This window comes from Trichoderma ghanense (genome assembly GCF_004382785.1).
Source record: "Trichoderma ghanense strain CCMA-1212 chromosome Unknown scaffold_4, whole genome shotgun sequence".
Taxonomy (NCBI): Eukaryota; Fungi; Ascomycota; class Sordariomycetes; order Hypocreales; family Hypocreaceae; genus Trichoderma; species Trichoderma ghanense.
In genome coordinates this window covers 1,878,871-1,899,900 of record NW_027395667.1, presented here as the reverse complement: position 1 = coordinate 1,899,900, position 21,030 = coordinate 1,878,871, and the positions used below count along the sequence as shown (strand labels likewise).

The 21,030-nt window shown below is 54.5% G+C and overlaps 7 protein-coding genes across 7 annotated transcripts; 4 read left to right on the top strand and 3 right to left on the bottom strand.

Annotated features, from left to right (window-relative positions):
• Positions 1-129: 129 nt before the first annotated feature.
• Positions 130-2,192, bottom strand: CCMA1212_004801 (Dimethylaniline monooxygenase [N-oxide-forming] 2; the record flags this gene model as incomplete). The annotated part of the gene is made up of 4 exons (XM_073702090.1): positions 130-1,236; positions 1,299-1,723; positions 1,807-1,837; positions 1,971-2,192. 4 exons carry the CDS (start codon positions 2,190-2,192, stop codon positions 130-132), a joined length of 1,785 nt encoding a protein of 594 aa, XP_073559775.1.
• A 1,023-nt stretch (positions 2,193-3,215) lies between these two features.
• Positions 3,216-4,646, top strand: CCMA1212_004800 (uncharacterized protein; the record flags this gene model as incomplete). Its single annotated transcript, XM_073702089.1, has 1 exon — positions 3,216-4,646. One exon carries the CDS (start codon positions 3,216-3,218, stop codon positions 4,644-4,646), a length of 1,431 nt encoding a protein of 476 aa, XP_073559774.1.
• Positions 4,647-6,795: 2,149 nt separating this feature from the next.
• CCMA1212_004799 (Ribosomal lysine N-methyltransferase set11) lies at positions 6,796-8,026 on the top strand (the record flags this gene model as incomplete). Its single annotated transcript, XM_073702088.1, has 2 exons — positions 6,796-6,918; positions 7,022-8,026. The coding sequence occupies 2 exons, from the start codon at positions 6,796-6,798 to the stop codon at positions 8,024-8,026; spliced, it is 1,128 nt and encodes a 375-aa protein (XP_073559535.1).
• A 1,434-nt stretch (positions 8,027-9,460) lies between these two features.
• Positions 9,461-10,776, bottom strand: CCMA1212_004798 (uncharacterized protein; the record flags this gene model as incomplete). The annotated part of the gene is made up of 2 exons (XM_073702087.1): positions 9,461-10,100; positions 10,192-10,776. Coding segments are annotated over 2 exons (1,224 nt in total), but the record flags the coding sequence as incomplete, so codon positions are not given.
• Positions 10,777-12,675: 1,899 nt separating this feature from the next.
• Positions 12,676-15,114, bottom strand: CCMA1212_004797 (uncharacterized protein; the record flags this gene model as incomplete). The annotated part of the gene is made up of 5 exons (XM_073702086.1): positions 12,676-12,842; positions 12,914-14,042; positions 14,185-14,456; positions 14,528-14,647; positions 14,721-15,114. The coding sequence occupies 5 exons, from the start codon at positions 15,112-15,114 to the stop codon at positions 12,676-12,678; spliced, it is 2,082 nt and encodes a 693-aa protein (XP_073559430.1).
• Positions 15,115-17,097: 1,983 nt separating this feature from the next.
• On the top strand, positions 17,098-18,871 carry CCMA1212_004796 (GCR1-dependent translation factor 1; the record flags this gene model as incomplete). Its single annotated transcript, XM_073702085.1, has 3 exons — positions 17,098-17,721; positions 17,838-18,720; positions 18,801-18,871. The coding sequence occupies 3 exons, from the start codon at positions 17,098-17,100 to the stop codon at positions 18,869-18,871; spliced, it is 1,578 nt and encodes a 525-aa protein (XP_073559428.1).
• Positions 18,872-20,281: 1,410 nt separating this feature from the next.
• CCMA1212_004795 (uncharacterized protein) lies at positions 20,282-20,617 on the top strand (the record flags this gene model as incomplete). The annotated part of the gene is made up of 1 exon (XM_073702084.1): positions 20,282-20,617. The coding sequence occupies one exon, from the start codon at positions 20,282-20,284 to the stop codon at positions 20,615-20,617; it is 336 nt and encodes a 111-aa protein (XP_073559999.1).
• Between the last annotated feature and the right edge of the window lie 413 nt (positions 20,618-21,030).

Here is a 21,030-nt window from a genome sequence, read left to right as displayed (position 1 = left end):
CCCCCAAAGTCATCATACGCCAGCCATCGCTTGTCGACTTTGCTTTCCTCCAAAGCCCGCGCCCGCGTTTCCCCATTGCTTCATCCGACTCTTGTCTGAACTTTGACACATGACACACAGCTTGTCTATTCATTCAGCCTCAGCCTTCTCCACCAAGTCTCCTTCGTCCACGTCATCACCCGCTGCTTCTGTCTCGTCCGGTTTGTCCTCATTGGCGGCTTCAACCTCCTCGGCGACCACCTGAGCCGCTTGAACCAGTTGAATCTCCTCAACCTTGTCCACCTGTCTCTGGTTGGCCTTCTCAATGGCCGCCCGAGCTCCGGCCCACGGCCTTCTCCCTCTGCCCATGTCAAAGAGCCTGTATACTGCCGAGACGTTTGGCCCGTCCATGATGAACTTGTACAGCGTCCTGTTCTTCCACCAGAACTTCCACGCTTCCCAGCCCCATCCCTCGAGTCGTTCTATGACGCCCGTGCCTGCGGCAGCATTGAGCCAGGCATACGTGCCCCGAACGTCTATTCGGAGACCTAGATAGGCCAGCGGGCCGTTTTGGAGGGCTCGCACCACAAAGTTGTAATGAGAATCAATCTCCCTCTTCATTGCTCGCGGTGAGGGCAGCGGATAGCTCCCGGACCACATGCTGGCGAGTGCCATGGTGGCGAGGTCGTAAAGCACAAACGTAGGCCGCAGAGTCGTCAGGCTGCCCAGGACTGCCAGCGACTCGGGGTATCGCTCCGACAGGATGCCGTGGTAGAGCCTCTGATATTGGCTCTTTTGGTTGTGGTATTTTGCAGATTTGAGCTCCTCGAACGCGTCCATGGACAACTCGGCGTCCGCAGGATGGCCCTCGCCTTGGATGAGGGACAGATCGTGATAGTAGCCGCAGCAAAAGATGATGGCGTCGACGTCGGTAATCTCGCTGCCGTCCTTGAAGACGACGGTTCGTGGACCGGCAACGCCCATGATTCCGGGGTAGACCTTGACACGGCCGCTGTCCAACAGCTCCGGCAGGTCGTCGCACACAAAGGGGCTCCGGTACAACGGACCGCTGACAGCGCCGCTAAAGCAGGGATGCGCCCTCAGAGTGGGAAAGGCGTAGCTTTGTACGAGGCCGATGGCTTTGCCGGCGAAGTAGTTTGTGGCGTTGGGAGCCAGTCGCAACAGTGTTCGTATCCTCGCGTCCCTGCGGCGTGTCATGTAGTGGTCCCAGGGTCGTCCTCGAATGGTTCTGGGGATCTATCAAGCATCTCTGTCAGCGGCTTCTTGTCCTTCTCCGGGCTGATCTCGAGGCTACCGACCAAGGAACACCGGCTCCTGCTGCTGAGGTACAGCTTGTTTGCGCCGGCCTGCTCCAAGAAGCTCAGCGTGTCTGCTCCGGTCGAGCCCAGGCCGACGACCAGGACGTTTTTCCCCGTGTATCTTGTCGGATCCTTGAAGTCGCGAGAGTGGATGGCGTCTCCGGCAAACTTCTCGATGCCCTTGATCTCGGGCATGTTCATGACGTTCAAGCCGCCCGTCGCCAGGACGACTCTGTCATACTCTCTCTCCTCTTCGTCGCCCGTCTTGGTGTGCTTTGTCGAAACGACCCAGACTCCGTCCTCTTCGTCTCGTCGGATGCTCGTGACGGCCGTCGAAAGCTCGATGTGCTTGATCAGTTCGAACTTGTCTGCGTATGCCTCGAGGTAGTTGCCGATCTGTTGCGCGGAAGGGAACGACGGATAGTCTGGCAGGACAGGATGGTTCAGCAAAGCCCTCGTCTGCCTACAGCTCCGTCCATCCCTCCTCCTCTTCCTCCTAGAAACTTACCATCCGGCATTGGGAAATCGGTAAAAGAATTCTATGCAGTGACAACTTTCCCATGAGCTTCTCTTCTCTCACGTGCCCAAGACAATCCTTGAGACAAAGACGAAGATGCAGTCTCTGTTCGCAGAACTTCAATCGCAAGCGCAAGCGCAGTGGCAGCCACTCACTGTTTCTTTCGACATGTTGACCCTCGTCTCCGGCAGCGCCGAGACCTGCTGCGCGTCCAGTGAATGGTGCCAGTTGCCTCCAAGATACTCGTTCTGCTCCAGGGCTCTGACGTTTAATCCCTGCTCGACCAGATTTTTCACCGCCAGCAGACCCGTGACGCCCGTGCCGACGACGCACACATTGTTTCCCACGCCGCCTTTGCCCGTGCCGTATAATTCCATGGTGCTGGCCGGGGGATGTTCGCGATTAGGGCAGAGCCTGGGGGAGGAGGGGGAGGNGGGAGGGAAAGAGAAAAGACGAAGCAAAACAGAGGTCAATGCCGGAAAAGGCTCGAGGTTGGCGCCGTTGGGCATCTAGCTCAGGGGTGATCCCTCTTCCCCCCGTCCCGTCAGCTATCATCGACTACCTAATCCGCTAGTGCCATCTCAGAAGGAAGAAAACCGCCTCCAATGACAAGCAGCTGCTACTAGCGATCTGATCAATGGCTGGAGGGGTGGACCCGTCTGACGCCGTTGGAGATGGATCCCGGACACTAAAGTAGCAAGGAGGTCTATTGCATTTACACGTCGGTTATGATACCAGAGTTCATCATCCGAAAACCACAATGTGTTCACAAAATATTCTGTTCACGATGACTGACTCTATCCATATCAGGCATTTCATTCGAAGATTTACAGACACACCTATGGAACACTCTGGCGGCAATGCCATGGCGCAAACAATAGACTGGCCATACACAGTATTCGACCACCATCACCAATCCATCCTACAGTCCATAACAACAATAAGTCAGCCCGGCAAGCTATTCGGCCCAGAAATGCCCGGTTGGCTCATTGAATGGCTGTCCAAAAACAAATTGAGGTCAAAGTGAGTTTCACAAGGTATGACGGCACCTCCACATGAGCCAAGTTTGTGGCTACGAGTTTCACTCCAGCAGCTGTCAATCCCAACCTTTGGTCTCCTGTGCCAGGCTGCCTACCTACATCTAATCACAGTTGCTGTTTTGCCCTGCTTCTGCCCTGCTCCAGTGATGACCTGTATCTCCAAACACTGAATAACAGTCTTGATTCTTTGTTATATCCTTCATCTTTCTCTGCAAATTCCACTTCTCATAAACCCTTCTACTTCCCACATCGATCGGTCTTCAACTGCACGCCAGGTTTCCAACGTCACAGGCTTGTAGCTTGCCTTCAACTACCAAGGCTATACAGACTCAAATCCAGATATCTACCTCCTCATCAGAAATGCAATACTTACTGGAACGCATCCACCCAGCCCTGCCGTCTGAAGATGATAGGCAATGGGAGTGGGACTGGAAGAAGTACTACCAGCAGCCAGAGGTCCTCTCGACGGATTTACACGACCGGTTCAATAGCCATACGCTCCCAATAAGACGTCCCGATGTCTTCCACAGAGAAGTTGAGGGTTGTATCGAAGTCGCTGCGACCGAGGAGGAGTTTCTGGCAAAACTTGAGGAACGAAAAGCCCAACACGTACAGGAGGTGATGAGGGCTTGGAAAAGTCTCTGTGCCGTCATTGAGTCAAATTCTTGGTTGTTGGCCAGCCCAGACCAGGACGGCGAACAGGACACCGACAAAGAAAACGTGGACAAAGAGACTGTGGACCACGAGAATGCCGACAAAGACGAAGGGGACAGAGGCGGCGAAGACAACTACGATGAAGAGGGTTACTGTGACCATACAAAGAACGACAGCGACAAACATGAAGAGTTAGCCGCTAGAAACGATTGCACTTCAGCGAATTTGAGTGCGTCCCCTCGACTTGGCAGTTCAACTTCTCCAAACTCGTCGATTCTCCATCTTGACGACATCACGAGCAAAGTCGTGGAAGGGAGAAACCGATGGGCAAAAGAGACCTGCGCCGGAATCCTACAGCAGAGGAGGACGCAGCGCCTCGCTGCTCCTACGGCTTCAGCTCGTACGACTGCTGAAATAACTGCTCCAGGCTCGCTGTTTAGCGCCGGTATATGGGATCCTGACGGGTTACTACCCTCAAGTAACCTGCCCTGGAGGCCATCTGCCAGTCAGAATCAAGTCCAACCCACCGAACCTACTCCAGCAGCGGAATCTCGGTCAAATAACCCCCTCAAGCGGCCTCGAGACGATCATCAACAGGGTTTCAGCGAACAAAGTCCCAGCGTCACAGAGGCAGAAGTAATTGCTCTTATAGAGATCCAAAACATCGGAGAGGAAGGTTCTGGCTTGACCGAAATCACGGAGCCATCATTGGGAAGAAACACGATTTATCTAGACGACGCTGTACGCGAAGTATCCCCGTCGACGACATCAAGCCGAGAGCCCATGGAGATAGATGCAGGCGAAGAAGATGAAGATGTCATCATGACAGACGCAGCGTTGATAGAGCATCCCGCTCCCAGAAAGTCCAGGACGGCACCTCGCGCCTCTCGTCGACAAGACAAGCAAAGAGGCAGAGATGGGAAAGTCTTGCGCGGGAAAAGGTCGACGCCGCTGCAGGAGCAACAGAGCAGGGTCAAGAAGAAGCAGAGCCGCCGACGTCCATCACAAGGGACAAAATCGCCCACTCTTCTTGATCGGCTCTTACGCTCAACGCGATCCTCTAGGCGGGACCCCGGACACGAGTTATGGTACCTTGGCGATGATGCCACGGCTTGCCCCGTTACGAATGCTGGGTAAATGGGTGGAGCAGTGAGTAAAAGGATTCCAGGATTGAGTGGCAAGCCGACGACAAGCATATACCCATTAACCCGGCAGGGCTGGGGGCAGTGGGCAGCCCTTTATGTTTGATTGCTGGCATATTGTGGCTTCTTCTCATCTTTCGGCATGACTGTTAATCTGACAGGGTCGGAGGCAGCAGCGTAGTCAAAGAGGAAGAATCACTTGTCACAGCTGGCTGGCTCCAAGAATACATGGTCGTCATCCTAGCAGGGATAGGTGCAGCGGCGAAGACGTTGGACGCCCTCATGAACGGCTCCCTCTTGATACATATCACCAAGGTCAGCATCGCAAGTTCAAGTCGGCTCCCACCAATAAAGTCGACATCAACCTGCAAGATCTGTAGGGCTTCGAAGGGCTCTATGAGAGGCTTGGGAGACTCTGGGAGATCCACCTACCTACGAGTCTATCACCCATCCCTTCTACCTCAAGACTAGAATGCAAGTTGAGCTGCTACCAGGCAACCAGCTGCTGTATGTCGAGAAAGCCCACTCTGGCTTCATTATAAGATACCAATCTTGATACTGACTCTTGACAAGCAGTAGGCGAGGTGGACACCAACACCAGAGCATCTCAAGCAGACAGTAGAGGGACAAGCAAGGACTCGACAGTTGGAGCTATCACCCACCAGACGGACACACAGATGAAAGGCGGCAGAGAGCACCATGGGCTCCCAATGTCGGCATTACTGTAGTAGATGCACGAGCTCCAACTCTACACAATCCCACGTTACATGTATTCCTGGTTGCTCTCAGAGAGCGAGATGAGTATCAAGTACCTACCAAGTTAGCTATACTCGGAGCGAGTACCTACATGTATGTAGGAGACTCGGCGAGATGTGCTCCCAATACAACCTTGAGAGTCTTCCTGCTCTGTCTGCTTTCCTAAGCGATATCCTGTCTTGTTCTTCTGAGAGAATTGAGGTGAGAGAGTCATATTACCAGGTAAGATGCTTGTACAACCAGGGCAGGCACGACCTTGCTGGTAGATTGTCATCAGAAAGTGCCAGTGGTCCGCCTCCCAAAATGAAACGTTTGCTGCAGGAAGGAGCTACTACTACTACTACAGGTGCTCTCTCGCCACACAGGAGATAAATGTGCCCCCTTTTTGATCTTCTGCATCTTCATTCTCTTCTACGTATTTGCCTTCATCATGACTTGGGCTACTGGTTTGACCAGGCATGTCTACAAATCGTCATTGTTTCGAAACGCCAATGCACCTTTTATGGCCGCCGAATACGCAGAAGCACAAACAATTCGCGGCGTCATCGGAATTGAACATCAAGTGCCCCTGAAGCGTACCTTCACTTGTTCTCCTCCTCGAGATTTCAATTCAATTTACGCCCAATCCTCGGTTGCAAATTTTCGATCTACCCCCCCGAACGTCTTCTCTTGGTTGTTCAGATGATATATACTTCAAGGAAATGATAAATTCAAGGTGAGTTTCTCTTGAGCCCTGAGACCGTCCAGAGAGACGTTGAATTAAAGGGGCATTCAGACCTCCAACTTTGCGACTATAGAGTGAGTTTTGCTAAGGATTCAGCATTCAGCGTTTGGAAGCTTCAATGAACGATCGGTTCCCGTCTTGGTCGACCGAGGAACCAACCCTTCACCTCCCAGAATTGCGGCCTCTCCCTTCGATTGCTGAGTCATCTATCCCGTCGTCCAGAATCAAGAGGGCATTCGTTCAACGGCGACAATTGAAAGGCCTTGCGCATATTCTACGGCCTCATGTCTATAGCAACGGCATGGTTGAGATGAAAACGACGAGTTGTCCCACAGTGGATATTATACGATGTTGTTCTGTAGAGGGGAGTCGGAAGGAATTCCAATGCACAACGTGAGTGGCTTCAAATCGCAAAGAAAAGAAGAAGGAACCTTCGAAGTGATGATGCACCATCGAATTACTCAGCGCCTGTCCAAGAACAAACCGAAACCGCTGTGAAGCTTTCGTGGCCAGAACGACTTGATATTTGTGCCGTGTTTTGGTTACTGTAGGCGCAACCAAATAGCGCTATGTTCTCATGACTCACCATGTCGCTCCATAGTTGTCGCCATATCGCCATAATTTTCAGACGGCCATTCCGCACTTTGCAACACCAGCCGCAGAAATGGAGGACGCTATCGAGCAACTGCTGGGATGGACGACTTCCATAGGGGTCACCTTGAACGGCATCCATCCAAAGGCTCTCCACGGACGAGGTATAGGTATCGTTGCTACCCGGCAGCTCGAGGTAAGCAAACCCTGTTGTCCTTGTTGAACATCCACTCGCAGTCTGACTTGGACTCGCTTCATGCTTGTATTCATGCGCGTATCAGGTGCTGATCCAAGTATAGGCCGGCGAAATCATCCTTAAAGTCCCCATTGCCGCTTTGCGCACCCTCAGCAACACTCCCAAGGACATCACCAAGAGGCTCAGCGGCGCCACTGTCCATACCATCCTTGCTGCGTCCCTCTGTCTGGAATCCAGCCCTGAGCTTGACAAATGGCGCCCCGTCTTCCCGTCCCGGCGGGACATCGCCTCCAGCCTGCCCATATGCTGGCCAGCCAAGCTGCGATCTCTGTTGCCGCCAGGAGCCAAGGTCTTGCTCGCAGCTCAGCAAGAAAAGTTCAACAAGGACTGGGCTCTTGTGGAGGCGGCGTATCCACAGCTTCAGAAAGATGAGTATCTGTACAACTGGCTCCTGGTGAATACTCGAACCTTTTACCACACGAATCGCAAGACAGACAAACTACCCAAGGAAGACCATATGGCTCTGCAGCCCCTGGCGGATCTTTTCAACCACACGCCCGAGGGCTACTGCACTGCCGCCTTTGACGACAAATTCTTCACATTTACCACGACGCGGCCACACCAGCCTGGCGAAGAAGTCTTCATCCGCTACGGACCTCACAGCAACGACATGCTGCTGGTGGAGTACGGTTTCACTCTGCCGTCGTCCTTGAACCCCTGGGATGAAACGTGTCTGGATCCCTACATCTGCCCTTCCTTGACCGCTGACCAGAGAGAGCGCCTCGAAGCCGTTGGCTTCTGGGGAAAGTACATGCTCGACTCCCAAACGGCATGCTACCGCACGTACGTTGCTCTACGAATGCTCTGCCTGCCTCTGCGGCATTGGCAAGACATCCTAGATGGGGTACGGGACGAAGACGAAGACAGCCCTGTCATAAATGCGGCACTGCTCAAGGTGCTCGCCAAGTACGACTGCGACATCACCAGCTCTCTGGAGCAGCTCGCCGGCAGTTCCGTCGGTGACGAGGAGATGAGAGGAAGCCTGATGGATAGGTGGCTTCAGATCAGACAGCTGGTGACGGCGGCGATCACGCGGCTGCAGAGCTAGCAGTGCTGGCATTTCGAACAGCACTCGGCCTCCTTTTCCTCGCGAGATCTCTGTTTCTGGCCGACTTCATGGAAGCCCTCATCTTTACTTAAGCACACGTACACAAGCCGACACATTCTTGTCCTTTTGTTTGATCACCATTTGTCCCGTCCTTTTGAACCATACCCTGTTCCAGCCTGAACAGCGTTGTCCTCTTTCCCTACCCCGCAACCAATCGAGGAGCGAAGACAAAATGCAAAGAGATCCCCAGGAAGCCGATAGAGAAAAAGAAGAGGGCTGACAAAATTTCCGCAAGACACTCTCTGGACCCGGCAGCTTGATAACCCAGCGTTTGTTCTATTATACATTGTCCCCACAGATGAAGGAAAATATTCACGAATGAAAAAAAAAAAAAAAAAGAAAAAAGAAAACCCTTTCCTGATGCAACCTGACAAGTGATTTTCCCAACGGTCCGCAAAAAAAAAAAAATGAATAAGGTGGGAGTTCCCGTCCCGTTTCCCCAAACGATCAATCAAGCCATTGTGCTTTTGCAACCAAGCATTCGAACCCGAGCTCCAGTCCTCGTCCTGTGATGCAGGCGAAAATGACGGTATGCTGACAGCCCGTTGATTTACTCGGGACGAGGTCGCTTTGCCCCGTGAGGGTTGCCCCAGTCGCCACCGTTATTACCTCCGCCTTGCTGTCCGAAGCCGAATCCGCCGGGGAAGTTGGGAGGCATGCCCTGGAAGCCTATGCACGAGTCAGCAGCGTATCATCAGGAAGGCGAGAGAACGCGTCAAGAGACGGACTGGGCTGGTGAACTGGTCTTGGAAAGATGGGCAGTGGCGGTGGTGGAACATGGCCATGGTGACGATAGCCGTCAATGAAGAAGGTATAGTGACGCCAATATTCCACTTGGCAGAAACCGCAATTGGGAGTCATTGTGGCATGAACCATGCAGAGCGGAACCGGGTTTCCTGGCAGGCCGGCGCCATAGGAGCCGGAATAGTAATGCCGCCCGTATTCTTGCACGCGGGCCGCAAACGGAGCCACATAGCCCCTGGCAAACGCCGCTTGTCGTAAGCTTGCTGGGTGGACTTGAGGGTTCTGCCCCGGCGGCACTTGCGGCTGTGGTGGCATTTGCTGCAGAGGGTTCTTCATTTCCACGGCCTCCGGCGCTTGCTTGGCGTGGGCACTGCCGTCACAGCGGTCCTCTCGTCTTTCCAGAGGCTTCACTTGAGCTTGAACTGTCTCGGACTGCTGCTCCTGGGCATGCTGTTGGGCAAGTTCCTGCTCACCAGACTGCTGTATAGGCGCCTCCTCCTCCAGGGGGTACTGCCTCTCCTGAAGTTGCTGCTGTTTCTCAAGTATCTCCCCGCGTAAACCTTGATCGGTCACGCCCGTAGGCGAGAGGACTGGTGATGGTGTACTGGGTGTTTGCATCGACAGGGAGTTCTAACCCGCTGCCGGCACAACTTGAAGGGGCGGGGTCTTGGGGGCAGGGGGAGAGTCTGCAGATTGCATACCTGGCATTCCGTTACCCATCATTCCCATACCCATGTTGCCGGGCATGCCCATGCCCATGCCTCCCATGGGGTTCATGCCCATCATGCCGCCGCCAGCTCCGCCTCCACCTCGGCCGCGGATGATGGTCTGGACGCCTCTCATGGGCCCTCCGGGGCTGCTCTGGCCACTGAACACGTAATGAGTACCGCCGCCGCCGCCAGGTCTGCCCATTGGGCCGTTGAAGCCGCCGCCGCCTCCCATGTTGTTACTGTTGTAGCCCATATTTCCGCCGTAGCCCCGGTTGAAGTTGGGGTTCATGCCGCCTCGGCCGCCGCCCATGCCGCCTCGGCCGCGGAAGCCTCCGTAATTGCCTCGGTCGCTGTAGGACCCAGAGGGAGCGGCTCGCGGCTGCTCCTTAACGCGGGCCGGGGCGTCCTTTGGCAGGGTCCTAAAGGGGTTGACGCCGGGGTTCCAGTAGGATATGGTCATCTTCTTCTGGCCGGGCTGTACACCGTCTGACGCAACGGCGTCGATGTAACGCTTCGCAGCGGTCGAAGCTTGACGGGTGTGGAACTCGACATAGGCTTGGCTGAGGAGGGCAAGGTTAGACAGAACGAGTTAGCATAGAATAGCAAATGAAAGAATGAGCGGAACGTAGACATCCGGATTCGCAGGCTCACCCTTTGCTCTTTCCATTGACCTTGTGCTCGCTAAAGGTGAGCTCCTTGACTTCCCTCTCGCAATTGGCCTTTCGCAGCCAGCCTCGGATATCATCATCGGTCGTCCACCAATTGAGTTCGGAAATCATTATGGCAGCCGTGGCGCCGTTGTCAACGGGCCGATCATTGGGCTCCTGCTCCTCCGACTTTCTCTTGACCCCATGGTGTTGCTGTTGATGTTGCTGCTGATGTTGCTGCTGATGTGGCTGTTGATGGTGCTGTTGTGGGGGCTCCTCGACATCTTCACTGCGGCCGCTCTCGTAGCGGCGGTCGTCTTCGTGCTCGTCGTCTCTTTGTCTGTTGTCCTGACTGCGATAGTCGTAGTCATCTCGCGAGTTGCCACCGCTTTGGCGGCGCTCATCCTGGTGAGGCTGGTCGTGGGCTTGGTCGTTGGCATCACCCTCGGCGTCGCCGTAGAAATCAATGTCGAAGTCGGTGTCACCCATCTCGACGGTCTCGATTGTTGGTGGAAATTCGCCGACGCGGACAGTTACATGAAAGTCGCCGTGGTTGAATTCGGATTGGGATTGTGACGCCACTAATGAAACGACAGCTTGTTATTATGATACTCAAGAAGCGAGATACATGCGATGCCCTTTGGCACGTAGAGTGAAAGAAGGCGGCCATGATTCACTGATGCCCGGCAGCTCGAAAACGTCTAGCGTACTTGTGGTGTTTCCCTTCCCTCTTCTCGTTGTCGCTTCTCGAGTTGCCAAGAGGGAAAGTCGTCAACAGGGACAGGAATAGGAAGAGGAACAAGGTGGTGACAGCAGCAACACAAGACAGAGATGGATAGGCAGACAAGGCTGTACCAGAAAAAGAGAATCAAGGTGTGACAGGCAGACGTATAAGAGGGCAAGGTAGACTTGCTGGTACGTACAGTCCCCGAGAAGAACGAAGCCCAAAAGCTGGTTCGATTTCTCTCCAAGCCCGACAATCTCTATCCTGCTCCCTTGCAGTCGGCGCCTGCAGCCAAAGGTTCTCAGGCGAGCCGGAGCTTCCCCTCAGGCTGTACCTGTACCCTATGTCTCTCGGCTGGTGTGTGTGGTGGCGGCCCGACACCAATTGGGGATCGTGGAGTAGTATTGAGTGCAGAGAAGGCGGGAGGCGAGTGATTGGGAGCTGGTTGAGGATGGGAGATGGGAGTGACGAGATGATTGGTGGTGAGGAAAGGGAGAGGAGAGGGGCCAAGCTTATCTCTACCTTATGACTAGTAGCTCGACTGGCTGGGCCAGGCAGTTGTTGGCGTCTCGAGACTCGATCGGCAGCACGACGTTCTTGTTGTTTTCTCCTCGCGGTCAGCTGGAGATGATCCGGCAATTGGTTCGCGTTCTTTTTCTGGTGGGACTGGATCGAGGCCTGAATGCGCTGCGACCAGTCGGCGGCTTGCGAGATGGCTGCAGGGCAAGACAGCTTTATTGGCCGAGGTCGGGAGGAGAGGGAGTGAACAGGGGGGGAAACCGGCAGAGGGGAGAAGAAAAAGAAAGTAGGAGGGCGACAGACGAGGGAGAAATTATGGGAGCTAGCAGATGGAGAAAGAGGAGTAAAAGGGGGGACGGATGATGGGTTGATAGAGATTAGGCGAGAGGAGACGGAGAGGAGGAGAGAGGAAAGAGAAAAGGAAAAGGGAAAAAAAAAGGTTACCGGATGATGGCGCGAAGGCGGTAGTGGCGCGTCACTGTTGCTGCGCTGGAAGGGAGCCGACCTAGCCTTATTACTGAACGGGTACAGCGACACCGAGATTTGCCGGTGCGGTGACCTCAGCAGTAACGGCAGTGCGAGGAGACCAAACCGAACCACTGCCGCAGCAAACAAGCGGACTCAAGGCTGCCTCTCGACTGGCGAGGCTGCAAACGGAGACCTGACCCCCGCAGATGGGTGCGTGTGTATGCGTCCGCGTAGTATTGAAAAGACAGTAAGAAGAGGAGAGCAGATGGAGGGAGGATCTGTGGGATGCACCGTTTGAGTTGGTCAGGACTGCAGGGCAAGCTTGCTCCTGTCGTTGCCGGAAGGAAAACAGGTGAGAGGCAGGGAGGGAGGGCGAGGCTGAAGCCAAAAAGCGAGCGACGAGTTACACGAGCCATGCGCCACCAGCCACCAGCCACTCACTACCGACCTTAACCCACTGCAGCTTCAGCTACATTCTTTGTCGCCTTCCTTGGAGGCTGGCTATCATCGGTCGCTAATTGCAGAATCATGAGTTATAGCAGCAGTCTTGATATCAAAAGATCTTTGACAAGGAAGACACCAAACGAGGCAGGGCCAATAAAGGAGAAGACCAAGTTCACCCGCTTGAAATTCGTCGCATACCTACGTTGAGAAGCTTATATAAGAGTCATACACCCCGTCCCATCACCCTATACTTTTCATGGAGAAAACATCGATATCCGAAATCCAAACGACATTAGGAGACACTCAATGATCCACGCCCTCCCGCCTTCTTTCCTATCGCGCCGACCGAAAGATGGACCGGTAGAAGGTGTCCGGATCTGGCCTCAAGGACTCATTGACGCTGTCCCCCATCTCGGGCTCTCCTTCATCCTCCGAAGACTCGTTGAACGCGTGGACACTGCAGGTGCCTCGTGCCATGCTGTATCCATTCCATGCAGAAGCTAGCAAGCAGAAACGGAAAAAAGGCGATTAGCATTCGACATACAAAGAGGTAGAAGTAAAAATTACATACCAACGATGATTGGTGCACTAGGATGCCAGCTAGCATCGCGAACGCATGTGCCCCAGCCGCCGGGCTCGTCGAAGTAGACTCGAGTGCGGCGGTCCAGCTTCCGCGTCCGATGGGTCGCCCGCTGCACGTCAATTTCGCCCGCTTTGGTCGCGTCCATGTTCCAAATGTGCACCTTGCCATCCGCACTGCCAGAGTAGACATAGCGGGAATTGGTCGACGACGGCGGCGAGAAGTGGCATCGGATAAGCGTGCGGAGGACCTTGTGGCCTCGGAAGGTGACCAGAGAGTTATCGTGCGGGTGCACGTCCCAATCGTCTTCGTCGTACTCGTCTTGCCTGTAATCGAACCTATCGAGGCGGGAATCGTTGTCCTTGGTGACTTCGCGGAACCGGTCGGTGGACATGGCCATGCGCAGATCCCATAGCTTCATGCTCTGGTCCTTGCCGTTGCTGAGGATGTATCGCCCGTCGCCCTTGCTGTCAATGTATGTCAGGCCCTCAATGTGGCCCACAAAGGCGCCGGCCTCGCGGTTGTCTCCCATGCTTCGACGGTCCCACACTTTGATGGTCGTGTCGTCAGAGCCCGAGTAGATGATATGAGGTGATGACTTGTCGGCAAAGCATACGGCGTTGACATCGTCCTGGTGGCCCGTGATGTGATGGAGGACTGTCCGGGATTCAATGTCGTAGACGACGAGCGAGTGAGCACTTGTGCCGGCCACAAGCTCTCGTCCGTCGCCCGAGAACCGGACAGACCAGATGCCAAAGGATCCGCGGTTGCGCCAAAAGGAGAGCCTCGCATGGCCGTCTCCGTCGTCGAGCTCAAGCGAGTACGGCTCGCCCTTGTCTCTGGGATCGGTGGGGGCTATCGAGACGATGCTCTGGATGGAGGTGTATGCCAGCCAGCGGTTGTCGGGGCTCAGGGACGCATCTGTCAGCGTCCACTGGCCAAAGGGGTAGCTCACCGTCTTGTAGAGCTTCCAGTCGTATGGGTTGGAGGTGTCGTACATGCGTACGTTGAAGTCCTGACAGCACGAGAAGAAAAAGTTGCCATCGTCGGAGAACTGACCAGAGTAGACGGGATGGTCATAGTGGATGATTTTCTCTGCCTTGCTGCCGGGGATGAGGTTCTGCGATGGAGGAAAGGGGAGTCAGCGTCAAACAAGCATGAACCGGACAACAGAACAACAGTATGGGAACCACCATGGCAGTATAGCGCAGGGCGGCCCAGGCCCCATGATGATGAAGAAGAAGCGAACGGAAGGTGCATACCTGAGCCAGAATACCATTGTTCCGCTTCCTCCAGGCCCGGTCTCCCAGCCCAAGCTCTCGCTCCAGCAGGCGTCTTGCGATGGTCTTCTTTGATCGCAGGTCAGTGTCGCTGACGCCAAAGACTCCAGATCTCATGAGCTTCCTGCCCTCGTCACTGGGAACTTTGGGAAATCGGTTGGGATCCTTTGGATCGGCAGCATGATGCGCCAGGCCGGTGCCGCGGAAGAGGGTCATGAGCTGCTGTCTTGTGAGGAGCCCCGACCTTTGGCCGGCTGTACATCATGGCGGTAGAGGTTAGCAAGCCAAGTGCAAACGGCAGTTCACGGATAGGAGTCAGTCGTACCTCTTAGTAAGGAAAACAGCCTCATGGTGGCTTCGTTCTGCTCGGCCTCTTCGTCTTCAATGACAATTTGGAACCGAAAATCACCAAAGGCATACTGCATGTGATCGTCGAGTGTTGCGGCTACGTTGAGATTGAAGGGTTAGAAGACCATTCCATCATCATCAGTGTTGCGGTGCTTGTGGACAACTCTTACCGTTTTCTTCAGCTTCTGCTTGTTCGTCAAATGCATCTGTGAAAGTTGGTGGTCTCAGCAAGGCAGCTCTGCGAAGGTCTTTATCAGATAGGCAAGATATAGGGGCGATTTTACCATGAAACTCTTCATCCTCATCGTCGTCCTCATTCGGCTCATCACGATAGTCGGGATCGTCCTCCTCGTCCTCGTCTCCTTCTTCTTCATCCTCCTCGTCCTCGTCCTCGTAGTCCTCATCATCGTCATCATCATCGCCATGATCCTCACGGCCGTAGCGATGGTGGCCGTTGTCAGCGGTGGGCCGGCCACCGTGTACGTTCAACTCGGTATCTCGGATATGCCGACCATGGGGTTCATCGCCGCCAACATCATCATCATCATTCGGAATCCAGTCCATGGCCGTTCAATTTGTAGCCAGCCGTCGAGGGGGGCTGATAGAGCGTGGACCGTATACAACAACTCAAGATAAACCGGTGAGAGGGCCGGGAGTCACGGAAGTGTTGGCACGAAGGAGCACCTCGTCGTCCCGGAGATGCGGCGTAATCGGAGCTGGTCTGCGAGCAGCGCTGATGGCTGCCGAGCCGTCCACGATGATTGAGGGTCAACTTCCGGGTTCTTTCTACAGGGCGAAGATGTTCACGGATCGGATCAATGGCATTTGTCAGGCAAAGGAGGGATCAAAGGCAGCTCGGAGTTTAGGTCTTTAGGTCAGGTCAGGTAGGCGTTGATTACGGCAGCAGCACCTCGATCAGTTAGTTGTATGGAGGTACGGAGCAATAATATGGGCGGCGGAACGATAAAGTGGTGACCCGCCCATTCTTGAAGCAACCTGGAAGAGCCGTGACGCCATCTCATCCCGCCTGCAGCGGGGAAGATGGGCTGCAGGTGCAGAGTGGCGAGGGCGGGATTAGATAAGGAGCCGCTGAGAGCGCTGTAACCATTGCCTGGAGGTGCGCACTGGGTGCGTCGCTACAGTGAGGGGGACGCCTAGCAGGGGCCCCTAACGAAGGCGCTGAGACCCGCGACAATTTCAGGTTCGATTGGGTGAGGTGAGGTTGGATGGCATCTTGAGAGACTGCTCGAGTCCGTCCATGCCGTACGCTGTCCCACACGGAAATGCAATAGATAAGACTCGACTGCACTGCGCCATGACTACCATTACCAAACAACTTACGTTTTGCGTCGATCCTCGGACTCAATCTCTACTCAATCTTCGTTTCCATGTTTCTTTTGATCCCAGAGATTAACGAGTCGCAGCAATGCTAAAAACAACAGGAACGACCGAGGAGGTAGCAGGCCCTCACGTGAGCGCCTCTCGAAGCAATTCAGCACACCGTACAGCGTACCTGGACGACAACTTCAATGCTACCTAGGTACTTGGCAAAACTCATCCCTCTCAAGCTCCAGGAAAGCCAAGGAAGTCTTCCTTCTGCTTGATCTACTTTCTTTGCTATTCTCAATTGGCCACGTCTTCTTTGATACTCGGATCTGCCTCTACTGTACGACTCTGTCCATGGGACGTTCTGGGCTGGTCATCGCCTCACTTTCAGGGGAAACAAAGGTCCAAACGTTGTTCCCGTACCTTGGCGCATAATGCAGGTGGCTTTCCATGCCACTAACGGACTCCAAGTACTTGTACAAGCCCCATATATGCAGAGACCCATCCACGGCCTCAACGACCGCCTGTACCTTTTCCCATCATCTGATAGCCTCCCAAGCCCTGGACCACGGCCGGCTTCGTTTTCAAGAGGCGCGCATCATCTCTCAGATTCAATTGGGAGGGGCGCAAAAAGAGACGCAGACAAAGTCCCAAGAAACCCAGAAAACATCCCGACACTATCAGAACGCTCTAGGCCTTTCACTATCTTCCGTTTTTTTGCGGGAGCATTCATCTCCTTTTCTTAGACTCACCACCTACCTCTTGTTTTCTGAACCATTCTGTCTCTCTCTCTCCCTCCCTCACTTCTTTCTTGTCTTTTCGTTAGGTTGTCTTTTCTTTTTCCCCCCCTCATCTTTGGCAGCCGCCTATTTGGCCACTCCTTTTACCTTGATCAACGACAAGGCACTCCGTCCGAGATAATCCTCTCCGAGCCCTGTGCATCCACCAAAGACACGCGAGCCTGCGTCTACAATCAATCATTCCATCGCCATCTGAATACCCCCTTTTCGACCTCATCTCGCCTCCAGCGACGTCGCATCTCCACCACTGCCGAATTGCCCAGAGCCGCGCGTGTTCCGCGTCTCGACACCCGGGCAAGGCTCCTGTCCCACCGATCTGACAGTCTCCTGATGCGCTGAGAAGGGCATCCGCTTGGACCCCCCCAGTCGACCGCTTGCTACCGAGATCTACATCTGAAGCCCGCCCTCGCCGCCCGCCACGATGCAGTTCCGCACGAAGCACTCCCCTCTTCTCCTCCTCCTCCTCCCGTCCATCGCCAGCGCCCTCGCGACGAACCCTGTCGCCGGCAATGACAAAGACTCGGCCCTCGCCGCAGACGTGGCCGACCCGGCGATGCTCAAGGGCCGCCTCGGCGTGCCCACCAAGGACGCGCCCGTCGATGGCAAGGATGGCAAGCCCCATCTAGGCCCGTTTGTCGAGACGGACGGCACGGCGTCCACCGAGACCAAGGGAGAGAAGGATCTGCCCACCCTCAAGGGGCGTCCCAAGGATCCCACCATTGTGGACGGCAAGAAGATTCCCGAGTCCAACGATGGCGTCATGTTCGACAAGAACCGCGAGAAGCCCCAGGATGGCACCACCGGCACCGAAGGAGGCGTCTCCGAGAAGGACAAGGCCCGCAAAGCCCACGAGGGCAAGACGGGCGAGAAGCTCGTCAACCAGCCCGAGGCGCCCAAGGAGCACCCCCCGATTCCCCACAGCGAGGAGAAGAAGATTGAAAAGGGCAAGGACAAGACCAAGGGAGCAGACGCCGACAAGGAAAAGTCAAAGTCAAAGTCGTCGTCCGACAAGGATGGCGAAGACACGGGTTACACCGGGCTCGAGGTACGAACTGCAACTCGTTCTGCTTTCCCCCTTGTTTCGCGATCTTCTATTATCGCCCTCTGTCGGGTGTGCAATCATGGACTGATGTCGACTAACACGTGTATAACGATGGCTAGAAGCCCGATGATCTCCCCGATATGGATCGCGAACAGGTGTCGCCGCCCCTCCCCGACTCCGCGAAGAAGGATCATCTCGACATCTCCAAGCCCAAGACAGGAAGCTCCTCCTCTTCAGCCTTGAATCCCACAGAAGAGGACGAAGGCATCATCCAGCCGTTCCACTCCTTTATCCTGTCGTTCACCATGATCTTGGTCTCCGAGGTTGGAGACAAGACATTCTTGGTGGCGGCTCTCATGGCGATGAAGCACGACCGCATGGTGGTCTTTTCTGCCGCCTTCGGTGCCCTCCTTGTCATGACGGTCCTGTCCGCGGTCCTGGGCCACGCTGTCCCTGCTCTGATTCCCAAGCGTCTGACTGGCCTCCTCGCCGCCGGTCTCTTCTTTGTCTTTGGAGCCAGGCTGTTGCGAGAGGGAATGCAGATGGACCCCAACGAGGGCGTCACTGCCGAGCTGCATGAAGTGGAACAGGAACTCGCCGAGAAGGAAAAGGAGCTGGAGCGTAGGGGCGGCTCCATCTCGGGCGATGCCTTGGAGATGGGCCTCGGCGGCAGGACTTCGCGCAAGAGCAGGTTTCCCTCCCCGCGATCGCCCTCGGAGTCGCCGTCCCGGATGCCCTCGCGCAAGTCAGGAGGCGCCAACGGCTTTGTTAGCGGCATCAGCAACCTCTGCTCTCTCATCCTCAGCCCTGCATGGGTCCAGACCTTTGTCATGACCTTCCTGGGCGAGTGGGGAGACCGAAGCCAGATCGCCACGATTGCCATGGCTGCCGGGCAGGACTACTGGTGGGTGACCCTCGGTGCTTTGGCCGGACATTGCATCTGCACGGGCGTTGCGGTCATTGGCGGCCGAGCCATTGCCGGACGCGTCAGTCTCAAAGTTGGTAAGTAGCATGTGAAAGACCTCCCCCCTTTTTTTTCAATTCGGATGAGCACAGATTCTGACCCAAGGGCTTGCCTGTAGTGACCGTTGGTGGCGCCGTTGCCTTTTTGCTCTTTGGCATTATCTACCTTGTCGAGGCTCTCTACGCATAAAAAGTCTCCGGCCTCGTACCATTGATATAATACTAGCTTGATTTTAATTGATCATCACTCTGCTTCATCCGGATGACCCCAGGCAGGAACTTGTTTGCTCCACCCCTGTCCATTCTCTCTTACTTTTCTTTCTTGTTAGCAGGATATCAGCAAGCGCGAAACTTGATTAGACCTGTATGACTTTGTCAGCTATTCTAATTCGTCAGTTCCTCTTCTTACCCTGTCGTTAATTACTTGCGGGTATGCTGGCGTGTCTTCCGCCAGGGGGGTGGGAAAGGGGAGGGAGGAAAAACAAAATATTGGGCACGGTATGGCGGACAAGGGATACAGGGCCTCACTTGGTAATGTATGGATGGAGTGAATGGGCTTTATAAACAGACAACGACTACGACGATTACCTGTATTGGATGCTCTGGTGGAGTCTGACATGGCGCTACATTTTGGGCTTGAGTTGCAGGAGGCTTCAACTTGTTACTGTTGGAGACGAAGGGACCGAAAAGACGAATGTGTGTAGGCTTTTTCACGAGTCAGTTTCCGTGCTTGTTGCCGGTCTTGGTCATGGACGCAGTTATGAATTGATTCACGGCATCAAGCTGAAGGATTGCCTTTCAGGAGCCTTCCTATTGGTATCTGGAAGTATGAGTTTGCGGCGATAGACAATGGTGGCGTGACTTTTGGCAAGAGGTTGATCTTCAACAGAGCTGTCATGTTCATCATCTCACACTTGGTAACCAGTTAGTGCAGTTTCACGTCACGGCGCTTCTCCGGAGAAGTAGCTCAAGTCAAGCTTAAATCTGGGATTCCTGCTAGACTCCCTCGGCTTGCCTTGTTCGATCCGCGATCTCATGTGTGAGTGGACCGTGATGTGGCCTCGGCCTCCCCGTCCCTGTCCCCGGCGCTCGTCAAATGCCAGCATCAACCTTGAATCGCGATTCTGCTGTTGGTCGGCCCTGTGAGCGAGGCTTGTGTTACCGCATAATAGTGCATTGCGAGAGCCGGAGTTCTTTGCGCAGCTGCCGCTTCTTTTCGCCTCTCTTGTTGATAAATCGTACTGTGTTGGTGGAAGGGCGGAAGAGAGTTATTGGGGGCTATGGTATTGAGAAGTTGTTGCGTTTGAGCCCCTGATTGTATCTCATCATTCTTCACGGTCTTTCAGAACTCTGTTTCGGTTCGTTTAACGCTACGCTTTCAATGGTAGGGTTTAGAAGCTCTATAGTTTGATGTCACCTACTGGTCGTGATGGTTTGATTCGTCGATTTATTTTAACTGAATTCTTGTTTCTCGTTGCATTTGCCTTTCAATTACTAAGTCTACTATAGGTAGGTACGTAGTACCTCACCAATAGTACTATACTACCTAGTACTACCTTACCTTATGTCCACTCCGCAAGTTGGCAAGTGCCCTTCACGGATGACAACTGCCTTTCACGCACACATCACAGAGAATCGGCAAGAGGGATGCAGCCTAATACAACCCTACCTTGCCATCCTTCCCACACTTCCCCCCCTTTCCCACCTTCTTACACCCTCTTGTCTCCCACATTTTCTCCGTCTGCTCCCTCTTTTTCTTTCCGCGATGACGACGTCTTTGACGAGGCCTCGCCTATCAAGCGTCGTGACTGGCTGCAGCACCGGCTTAAACTTTCGGCCTGCTGTCAGGAGAAACGAACAGACCACACACAAAGGATCATGCTCTTTTTCCCCTCCATCTGCTTGCTGCCCTATTCGGACACCCCGTCTTTTGTAGGGGTGCGTCTCCTTACGATAACACTGGCTCAGTCACTGATTTTTACCCATGTGAGACGAATCAAGAGCCGGAGTCCGGCAACAACGAGGACGAGATGACGAGTCTGAGCCGCCTGTGACGGCTGACGGCTCGCAGCTGCGGAAACATATCGTATACGGACTGCACGTATGGTGGCTAACTCATGGCCTGTTGGCCAGAATCGAGGTCCGTCGATCATCCATACTACACGATCGAGATCCTTTTCCAAAGGTCGAATGGAATAGCTCTGGCCCGGCTCTCGCTGCGAATCATGCAGCCTTGTCGCTTATAACATGCTCAACGAGCAAAGTTAGCGGTGCGAGAAAACGCCACAAATCTGGGATTCCCTCGGGTAGTTCCCGAGGAGGATGAGCATCACCAACTCGAATCTTTGC